The sequence below is a fragment of the Desmodus rotundus genome, unplaced genomic scaffold (assembly GCF_022682495.2).
Source record: "Desmodus rotundus isolate HL8 unplaced genomic scaffold, HLdesRot8A.1 manual_scaffold_216, whole genome shotgun sequence".
Lineage (NCBI taxonomy): Eukaryota > Metazoa > Chordata > Mammalia > Chiroptera > Phyllostomidae > Desmodus > Desmodus rotundus.
In genome coordinates, this window is record NW_026527276.1 from 1 (window position 1) to 10,898 (window position 10,898).

The 10,898-nt window shown below is 45.7% G+C and overlaps 1 protein-coding gene and 1 non-coding gene across 2 annotated transcripts; both read left to right on the plus strand.

Annotated features, from left to right (window-relative positions):
* Positions 1-2,370: 2,370 nt before the first annotated feature.
* LOC112300635 (large ribosomal subunit protein eL13) lies at positions 2,371-4,954 on the plus strand. The gene is made up of 6 exons (XM_024555905.3): positions 2,371-2,462; positions 2,623-2,743; positions 3,038-3,179; positions 3,381-3,554; positions 4,215-4,271; positions 4,772-4,954. The coding sequence occupies exons 2-6, from the start codon at positions 2,640-2,642 to the stop codon at positions 4,928-4,930; spliced, it is 636 nt and encodes a 211-aa protein (XP_024411673.1). The 5' UTR covers positions 2,371-2,462; positions 2,623-2,639; the 3' UTR covers positions 4,931-4,954.
* LOC112300883 (small nucleolar RNA MBII-202) lies at positions 3,243-3,326 on the plus strand. Its single transcript, XR_002974430.1, has one exon. It is a non-coding gene; the product is annotated as a small nucleolar RNA MBII-202 (small nucleolar RNA).
* Positions 4,955-10,898: the final 5,944 nt, after the last annotated feature.

Genomic DNA, 10,898 nt, shown 5'->3' on the forward strand with positions numbered 1-10,898 from the left:
ATATTGCAAAATGATAGGCACAGTGTCTTGTTAACATTCAACATCACAGTTAAAGAATCTTTTGTGATGTTAACTTTTAAGACTGACTGTCTTAGCCACTTACTCTTAGCCATTTGTTTTGTTTATATTACAAACAAAATATTTATAATTATGTATTTCTAGTTGTCTTTCATTCGTGTTTCTCATTACAGGAACCTTTGAGTTAGCCTGATTTATGTTTAGGCCATGACTTTGGAAAGTTTAGGACTGGATGGTGATGAAACAGTATGTTATCCTGTTCTTGTAATTAGGCTACTGCTTTGCCTAATTTAATCACTGGCCCAAATTTATGTGACAAAATTAACATGTTAAAGGGACATGACCCGCCCTCCCCCAAAAAAACCCTGTCAAATCACTTTTCTGTGATAATAATTTAAAAAGTCAGGACTGTGTCTGAAAGGGTTCCAGAAGCTATTGTTGACTGCCTTAGATTCCTTTGAGGCTGACCCTCAAAGCACCAGATGGAGGCCAGTCAGTGCACATGCGGAATGAGCAGGCACTGCCATGAGTAACTGGGGTTTAGTCTTGCAAGGAAATTCGGGGTGTGCAGAGTATACTCCCACACCTCCAAGGGCATGTCCAGGAATCTCTGGCCCCCTTAGTTAAGCTCTGCTTCCAGGGGCATTAGCACCTTCATGCCTACACCTAGGACAAAAACCCTTGAGTTGTGGCTGTGGAGTTTTTGTGCCGAGGGATGGGTTGTCCGTATAACTAGATTTTTAAAACCCTTGAGGCAGCCAAGACTGTATAGAAGGACTCTTGCATGACAGTTCCTAACAGTTCCCTTGTTTAACCTTTCCTAGTGGGAAAGTTGGGCATGTTTTTAGCAGGATTTCCCTATCAGAACTTTTTGGGGCTATTTTGCATACTTTTCAAAGGAGGTAAGTATGGAGTATTGAAGCATGAAAAACTGGATTCTGTGTTTGGCTTGGTTATGTGTAGAAGAGTAAAGTCCTCAAATGATAACTTCACCCTATCATACCACTGAATATGTCCTGAACAGTGTAAGCAATTTCAGACCTCTAACGCCCCACCCTGTGACCCAGGAGAGCTGCTTAACCATGAGCAGCTGGAGGTGAGGGTTAGGGCAGGAGTTGAAGGACTGTGTCCAGAAAGAGAAATTAGGAATGGGGACAGGAAGTCAGATTGGAAAGCAAGGTATTTTACTTAGTCCATGGTGAGGTGGTCTGAGAAATTTTAAGAAAATTAGGGCTGCCATTGCCCTTCGTTTCATAACTGAATACATCTATTAAATGGGCACAGTCAGGGTTTGAACTTCCCATGTAGGCCCTGTGCATTTGTTTGAAAAGACTGTGTGCCTCATGGGTTATACACGTTCTGTCGTCTTGGTCATAACCTGTTATTTCTAACACCCAATGATGTCCTAATAGGGAAAAAAGCTTTATCAGGAACCTGTTTACTCGGTGCAAGGCACAGGCCTCCAAGTTTCTCGTTTTGTGTCATGAAATTTTTTTTTTTTTAAGATTGTTATTTTCAGAGTAGAAAGGGAGAAAGGGAAGCACTGATCTGTTGCCTCTGGCACGCCCCCAACCGGGTACCTGGCCCACAACCCAGGTGCGTTCCCTGACCAGAGACCCAGGCGACTTTTCGCTTTGCAGGACGATGCCCAAACTACTAAGCCAGGCCGGTCAGAATTGTGTCATGAAATTCTTAAATGTTAAGTTTTGCTAGGAGGAAGTTTGATGATTGGGGGTGAGGGTGGGGAAAAGAGGCTTATGGGGATGTAAAGGCTTACAGATAGCAGTGCGGTGTTGGAGAGTTCCCAGACTTGTCCTAGAGAAGAGACTCAGGACACAGGTTACAGATGTATGCCTGGCGACCTAATGTTTTTTATGATGATGTTCTCTGTGAGGGAGACAGTACACACAATGGTGGCAAGTGTGACATCTGCACTCGGCCGTGTGGATTTTTAGTGCCACCAACTTACTACCGGCTGCCCTACCTCAGAGAAGTTAATCGATTTCCCCACCGAGCAGAGGCAGTAGTAACGATTCCACGGGAAGTACTGGCTGCCGCGCTTTCAGCAACCGCTGTGTTAAGTTTTGTCTAAAGAATGAAGCACAAAATGTACCAAATCGTTGAGAAGGTCCAAAGACTGGGACACGGAAAACGAGGCATTAGGTGCTAGGGAAACGTACCGACTCCCGTAACGTGTGTAAGCTCGGAAGGCCAGGCGCTGCCAGTATTTCATCCAACCCACCCCTCCCGGCCCTCTCCGGGCGGGTTACATCCGTGTCCATCCGGTGGCCGCAAGGGCGCCTGGGAGTGAGTCACTTCTGTGATGCTCGACTCTGATTGGTTAGAGCGCCTCAGCGCTTCTGATTGGCCGGGCCCATTGCCATCCCGGAGTGCTTTGCGGCACAATTTTCTTTCTGGTGGCCGTTCTCCTTCGGGGAAGTTGGGTATGTGTAATCTTGGTTCTGGTGGAAGCCATCGGGTGCCATCTGGCTCCATCTGCCGCCATCGGCATAAGGCCACGCCACAGACGGCACCGGGCCATTGCCGGGCACTGTGGGAACGCCGTCCGGCCGGAGTTGGGCCCTGACCCGCTTTCCTCCCTAGGCGCATAGGCAGCAGCCATGGCACCCAGCCGAAATGGCATGATTCTAAAGCCCCACTTCCACAAGGACTGGCAGCGGCGTGTTGCCACGTGGTTTAACCAGCCGGCGCGGAAGATCCGCAGGTGAGGGGGCATGTGGAGCACACAGTCAGGTGACTAGTGTCAGCAATCTCTGTACCCTGTGCTTGAACCCTTTAACCATGTGATAACCATAAGGCCCTTGTAGTTCCACGGTAGAGCCGAGGTTGTAATGGTGTGGTTGGGGTCGAGCGGGTGGCGACGTTGGGCTCGGGGTCGTAGGCTGGCGGCGCTGTCTGCGCTGTCCGCGTCCCCGCTGTGGTACAGGATAGAGGACACGCCATAATAGGAGATTGGCCTTGGAGTGCGGTAACTGCCGCCTGGCTTCTGTCTGCTTAGACGCAAGGCCCGGCAAGCCAAAGCGCGCCGTATCGCCCCGCGCCCAGCGTCTGGACCCATCCGGCCCATAGTGAGATGCCCCACGGTGAGGTATCACACCAAAGTGCGAGCCGGCAGGGGCTTCAGCTTGGAGGAATTAAAGGTGAGTATCCTCAAAACCCCGGCGTCAGAGACGCATACGTTTTGCCTCCTGAGCCTAGTCAAATGATGACATTCTCCGGAATCGCTGTACTGCCTTGATGAAAGTACTTTTGAACCCTTTTCCATCTGACGACTGAGCGTTTTAATTAGGGCATGGAAATTACAGTCTCCTTGGGATTTCATTGTCTTTCTCCACCGGCAGGCCGCGGGCATCCACAAAAAGGTGGCCCGGACCATTGGCATCTCGGTGGATCCCAGGAGGCGGAACAAGTCCACCGAGTCCCTGCAGGCCAACGTGCAGCGGCTGAAGGAATACCGCTCCAAGCTCATTCTCTTCCCCAGGAAGCCCTCGGCCCCCAAGAAGGGAGACAGCTCTGTGAGTAGAGCGCTGAGGGCTCCCACGGGGGGCGGGAACGGGTGTGGGGACACTTGGTTCAGGTGTAAGTGCCGTCTGTCCCTGGGTCCAGCTAGAGCGAAAAGGGAAACATTTGCCTGTAGGCATTTTATCCCTCAAAACTTGGCCTTCACGTGTGGGTATAGAGAATCGTTAATGAGAAGAAAGAACCAAAGAATTCCCAAGTTCATCTGTCAGAACTGCCAAGATTCACTTTTGTACTCCTCAACGTATTTTTAGGTTTTTGTGGTAATGGCAAAAGCTTTTTGACTTGGAGGCAGGTTTTTTACATTGGAAGTGTTTTACTCTCTAAAATGCTTTATGTACAACACAAGTGTAAGTGTTTTCTAGAAAAACGTTTTAGAGCAGAGTTGACAGTGTCTGTCCATGTGAGCTTCCTGGGAGTTGGGTTAGGGGGGTGGCTTTTTGTTCCAGTTGACATTTTGCTTTATCTGCATCTCTGGTTCAGACATAGGTGTTCTTCTGCGTGTGTTTGTGAGCTAGATAGAACAGAAGTTCCGCGACATGCCGTTACTTGGTGATCCAGTGAGAGGTGTGGGGCTGGCTTAGAGGGTTGTAAGCTTGGAGCCCTTAGGGAAATGAGCTGAGCCCACTTGACTCTCCCTTCTCATTAATAAACAGGAAAAAGACCTCAAATTGGCCACCCAACTGACTGGACCAGTCATGCCCATACGGAATGTAAGTGGGGGTGTTGGGATGATGCCCAAGTGAATGTTTCTGGGTTGGGGATTGGCTTGAGGGAGTGAGGGGTAGCAAGAGTATCCTGCATTCTTAATAGATGGACACCTTGAGGGAGGATCTTACTCTCCCTTTTGAGAAAGCTTTGGGGACCCACATTTTTCAGCCTCCTCCTATTGGGTTGTTTTTCCCTCTTTGCTGTTTGGAAAGCTCAGGGCATCAAGTAACTGGGCCCTTGAGGTTTCTCTGGGGAAGAGGAGGTAGGCCTGATGGGCCCACCCTTCCTGTGTTAGGTCCTGCCATGTGTCTGTCCGAGCACAGCACCCCCACCCATCTTTCATGTCTAATCCAGCGGACGTTTCTTTGGCAGCCTCTGTTTAGCCTTTCAGCCTTACTTGAATCTCCCCCAAAGTGTCTCCAGATTCTGCTGACATTTGGGCCTTGGGCCATGTCACAGGCCTCACTGCAGGCAAGGGTTTCACTCCCTGTGCTCCTTCCAGGTCTACAAGAAGGAGAAAGCCAGGGTCATCACAGAGGAGGAGAAGAACTTCAAGGCTTTTGCCAGTCTTCGCATGGCCCGCGCCAATGCTCGGCTCTTTGGCATCCGAGCAAAAAGAGCCAAGGAAGCTGCAGAACAGGATGTCGAAAAGAAAAAATAAAGTGCTGTTGGCAACTTGTGATAAGTGTAGTCTCCGTGTGACATTTTTCTGTATAAAAAATGGGTGTTGGGCTTGTTTTTCCTGAGAGGATCCTGGGGGCAGGAGGTGAGGGTGTTCTTGCAAAGCAGCCCAGAGACTGGATTTCATCCTTTCTGTATTTTACCACTACTACTTGATTAGTTGATTGAATAATTGAATAGTTTTCTGTGGCAAGATTACAAATCTTGCCCCAATTTTTAAGTCGAGCTGCCTTTTTCTTTAAATCAGTTTAGTTCCAAGTTATTTAGCACCTCAGCCTTCTTTGATCCATACCCAGGTTCTTCCTGGGCTTGTCTGCACCCTTGCTGTACCAAGTAGCAGCGGCAGACTTGTAGGGCTTGCGTGCTCTAGGTCATCCTCACAGTCCCTTCAAGAGACTGCTTGGTCCTGAAGAGGCAGCCAGGGTATTACACTGCTTGGCCCAGAGGGAGGCTGGATGGAGCCTAGCCAAGTGGTCCCCTGTGGGCAAACACTTCATTGCCTGTTTGCTTGATGGCAGTGTCGTGCCCAAGTTTCTTTGAAACCAGAGTCTGGTTTCTCTACAAGTGAGATGCCCTGTTGTCCCTGGTCACAGCAGGGCCTGGAGACATTGTGTCCTTAACATGTTTTCTTGCCTGGATCTTCCAGGTGCAGGTCTTTATAAATCACAGCTGATGTGCATTCCTGTACCTTACAGGATTATTTGGGGGACTGTCGAAAGGTTTTAACATCTAAAAGTAAGTTTATAAGGTGCCTATTTCTGAGGAAATAGTATCCTACATGAAGGTCAGCTGAGGTGGAGGTGTGGGAGTTTGAGCATAAAGCAGTGTTCCTGACAATCCATCTGAAAAGGATGGCCTGGTGGCACCTATACTATTTGCTTTGTACTTGGGAGCCTAGTGAGGAGTTAGAATAATTTACCAGCCCTGACTGGTGTAGCTCAAAGCATTGAGTGTGGGCTGCGAACCAAAGGGTCATAGGTTCAATTCCCAGTCAGGGCACATTCCTGGGTTGCGGGCCAGGTCTCCAGTGGCGGGGCATGCGAGAGGCAACCACACACTGATTTCTCTCCCTCTTTCTCCTCCTCCTCTCTCTAAAAATAAGTAAAATTTAAAAAATAGTAATAACAGAGCCCTGGCTGTGGTCTTTACAGGCTGGAAGCACAGGGGCTTCCAGGTGGGTGTGCAACACAGCAGCCCCCACTGCACAGGCACTGTGTTCCACCTTGGTGGGTGAGGGGGAGAAATACTTGCTTCCCCTTAGGTATGGCTTCCATCTTCAGTCACCTGTGCACACCAGACCCCCTTGAGGAGTTGTGCTAATGGTTCCCACCAGAATGTAGGGTCTTCAGGCCGAGTGAGTGCAGTGCCAATGAAGTACATATGCTCAGGAAAGGACTTGGGTGTGGAGCCCATGCTTTAGGACCCTGTTACATGGCCCATTGTCTACATTTGTGTGTAATCTGGCCAGGCCCAGGAGTGGTGGCAGCATTACAACATCATGCTGAAAAAGCTCCTTCTCTGGGTCCTTTCCCTCCTGACATCACAGGTGGCAAACACAAGGCCCGCGAGCTGAATCTGGCACTGCACCTTGTTTCTATCCAGCAGCAGTGCCGAGCTCCTTGCCCCTAGTTGAGTAGTTACATTTATACAGTCCTAAAATTACATTTGGCCCTTTGAAGGCAACTGCGAGGTGAAAATGAGGTTGACACCCCAGCTTTATATCCTATTTAGTAAGCAGGGTGATACCTTCACACCAGGAAATAGGCCTGATCCTGGGTTCAGAGGAGCTTTGAAAGGTACTAGGGCCCCAGCTTGACCTCCTAAATCTGCTTGATCCACTAAAATCCCTGACCTGATGGCTGAAGGGCTACTATCCTCTATAGTCTGGGAATGTTCTTGGTGAGGGTTTCACAGATTTGTCACCCAGGACTGCTGTAGTTTCCTTTAGGTGAGCCTGATACAGAAGTGATGTGGATTGGGTAGCTCTGCTCACGTCCCGCCAGGAAAGAGTGGGGCTGAAGAAGCCTCCTGAAGGCAGAGCTGGAGACCTGGAAGGTGGGTGGTGCTGACCAGCCCCAATCCCCAAATTCATGCTGGGTCCCTAAACAAATGAACCTGTGGGTTGTGACCAAGACCTTGCAGCTGAGGAACAACAACAAACTCACTCTTGATTCCTACAGGGGGCAGGGGACTTCCCCAGCACTGCCTGCATGTGTGACAGCACTGCCAGTATGGGGTCCTTTGTGCACTGGGCATCCCCCAGCACTGGGGTAGCAGGACTCAAGGATGGTCTGGGATTTGTCCTTGAGCATGGGCAGAAATGTGAAGAGGAAAGACCAATCCTGATTCGGTGATGTACCTAATGGAAAGAAGAGTCCCCCTGCAGGCCTTGAGGGAGCCACAAAACAAGAACACACATGACCTTGGTTCTCACCTCCAGGAACTGAATTCTGCCACCAACCAGGACCTCCAATGTGATGGCTTCTGAGCAGAGAACCCAGAATGCTGTGCCAGGAGCCTGCCTGCTGTTTTAGCTGCTACATTTGTGGTAATGTGTAGCATAGAAAACTAACCCAAGTACCCATACTGATTCCTCATCCCTTTCTATAGCTGGGTAGTCTTCCATCTGCAAGGGTGCCTAACCATCTCCTCTAGGCACCCTTGGCTGGGGTCTGACGCATATTAAAAGGATTATACACCACAAACAAGTAAGATTTATTCCTGGAATACAAGGAAGTTTCAACACATGAAAATTAATTGACATCACAGTAAGAGAATGAATGGGAAAGAACTACATCATCATCTCAATTGATATTGAAAAAGCATTTGACAAAATTTAACACTTTTTCATGGTAAAAACACTCAACAAACTAGGAATAGAAGTAACTGCCTCCAAATAATAATGTATGAAAAACGCATAGCTAAAATCTTACTCAATAGTGAAATACTGAAAACTTTCCTCTAAAATTGGGAACAAAGTGCCCTGGCTGGTGTAGCTCGGTGGATACCAACTGATGTTTCTCTCTCTCTCTTTCTCCTTCTCGTCCCTTCTCTCTAAAAATAAATAAAATCTTTAAAAAATAAATAAATAAAATTAGGAACAAAGTAAGAATGCTTACTTTCACCTTATCTATTCACCATAATACTGGAAGTTAGCCAGAGCCAGTGTGCAAGAAAAAGAAATAAAAGGAGACCAGATTTGAAAGAAAGAAGTAAAACTATCTCTGTTTGCAAACAACATGATCTTATATGTAGAAAAGCCTAAAGATTCCGATAAGGAAAAGTTAGAACTAATAAATGTATTCGGCAAGGTTGCAAGATACAAAATTAACATGCAAAAATCAGTTTTATTTCTATACATTAACAGTGAACAATTCAAAAAGGAAATTAAGAAAACAATTCCATTTATATTAGCATATAAAAGAATAAAATACATAGAAGTAAGCTAAACCAAGGAGGCAAAAGACTTGTACACCAGAAACTTCAAAATGTCACTGAAAGAATTAAGGCACAAATAAATGGAGAGCTATTCCATATTTGTGGACTGGAAGACTTAATATTGTTAAGATGACAATATAACCCAAAGTAATCTACAGATTCAATGCAATCTCCATCAAAATCCCAATGATGATTTTTGAAGAAATAGAAAACTTGATTTTAAAATCCATATGGAACAATCTCACCTTTAAGTGGAACCTAATCAACAAAATAAACAAGCAAGCAAAATATAACCAGAGACATGGAAATTAAGAACAAACTGACAGTAACCAGAGGGGAGATGGGAGGGGAAAATGGGGGGAAATGGGTGAAGGTTTTCAGGAACAACTATAAAGGACCCATGGACAAAACCAAGGGGGGGATGGCATCAGGGGAGGGAGGTAGGCATGGCTGGGGTGGGGAGGAGAGGTGGGAGGAAAAAGCGGAAAACTGTACTTGAAATACAATAAAATTAATATATATATATCACAAGCAGAAAACCAGGAAGTTAAAAAAAAGAAAGAAAGAAAAGAAAAATGCTGGAGTGCTGGGAGAGACCAGATAGGAAGGGGGAGATACTAGAGTCAGGGAAAATAGTTAGGGAGCTGACTTGGAGGTCCAGACCAGAGGTGGTGGTGCCTTGCTCCAGGCGGACAGCCAGGCACATGGTGGGACGTGGTCAGGTTCTGGATGCATTTTGGAGGTAGAAGTAGTGGGATTTGTTGATATACTGATCTGGGACCAGGCAAGAGAACAGTCAAAGACAACTATAGGGGTTTTGGCCTATGTGAGTACATAGATGATGGTGCCATTAACTAAGGGCTCCTGGAACACTGGCCCCAGAGGTGGATGAGGCTGGGCAGGGTGGAGGTTCGTTCTTCTGGGGTGTGCACTGAGTGCCTGAAATGGTTTGGCCAGACTTGCTGAGGAGCGGCGTGGTAGGCTTGCATGTGACAGGGCAGGGTAAGATTCAAACTTTGGAGTCATACAATTTTTTCAGCTTTATTGAAGTATAATGGACAAACAAAATTATAAGATATTTAAAAAATAAATAAAATAAAATAAAATTCATATGGAGAGCCTGGCAAGGTAGCTAAGTTAGGAGCATCATCCTGATACACCCAGGTTCCCAGGTCAGGGCATATAAAAGAATCAACCAATGAATGCATAAATATATGGAACAACAAATTGATTTTTCTCTCTAAAAATATCAATAGATAAATTTTTTAAAAATGAAATTCACATGGAAACTCCAGGAATCCTGAATAGCCAAAACAACCTTGAAAAAGAACAAAGTTGCAAGTCTCACATTTCATGATTTCAAAATGTACTACAAAGTACATACAGTATTCACCATAGTATATGGTACTGGCATAAAGACAGACATATAGAACAATGGAATATGGAGAGCACAGAAGTGAAATTTCACATATATGGTTAAAAAGATTTTTGACAAAGGTGCCAAGACACTTCAATGTGGGAAAGGACAGTCTTTTCAACAAATAGTGCTGGGGAAACTGGATAGATACCCACATGCACAAACAAAAGACAAAAAACATTGGACCCTTACCTTATACCATATACAAAAAAAACACTCAAAAAAGATCAAAGACCTGAACATAAGAGCTAAAGCTGTAGAACTTCTAGAAGGAAATATAGGGAAAAGCTTTATGACACTGGATTTGGCAATGATTTCTTAGATATGACACCAAAAGCACAGGCAAAGAAATAAAAATAGGTAAGTTGGATTTCATCAAAATTAAAAAATTTTAAAAAGATTTTATTTATTTATTTTTAGAGAGGGGAAGGGAGGGAGAAAGAGAGGGAGAGAAACATCAGTGTGTGGTTGCTTCTTGCATGCCCCCTACCGGGGACCTGGCCCACATTCCCAGGCATGTGCCCTGACTGGGAATCAAACTGGCATCCCTTTGATTCGCAGGCCAGCACTCAACCCACTGAGCCACACCAGCCAGGGCAAAACTTAAAACTTTTGAGCATCAAAAGATACTATCAACAGAATTAAAAGGCAACCCATCAAATGAGAGAAAATATTTAAATTTTTAAAAGTTTTTATTGATTTGAGACAAAATCATCAATTTATTATACTACATACTTATGCATTCCTTTGTTGCTTCTTTGTGTGTGTGTGTGTGTGTTACTTTAAAAAAAAAATCCTCACCTGAGGATATGTTTATTGATTTTAGAGAGAGCGGTATATTGATGTGTGACAGAGACATCAACACGTCATCTCCCTTATGAGCCATGACCAGGGGATTGAACTTGGATTGAACTTGCAACCCAAGAACTGAGCTACGTGACCAGGAGTGGTGAACACACAGTATAATATACAGATGATGTAGAGCTGTACACCTGAAACCTATATAATTGTATTAACCAATGTTACCCCAATAATTCAATAAAAAAAATTTAAAGAGACACCATTTAAACTTGATGGAATAAAAAACAGGTAT

Bases quoted from the DNA above. Each gene is read 5' to 3' on its own strand.
- LOC112300635 (XM_024555905.3), top strand. From the start codon at position 2,640: ATGGCACCCAGCCGAAATGGCATGATTCTAAAGCCCCACTTCCACAAG. The intron at 2,744-3,037 runs GTGAGGGGGCAT...CTGTCTGCTTAG, and splicing joins CCGGCGCGGAAGATCCGCAG to ACGCAAGGCCCGGCAAGCCA. The intron at 3,555-4,214 runs GTGAGTAGAGCG...ATTAATAAACAG, and splicing joins CCAAGAAGGGAGACAGCTCT to GAAAAAGACCTCAAATTGGC.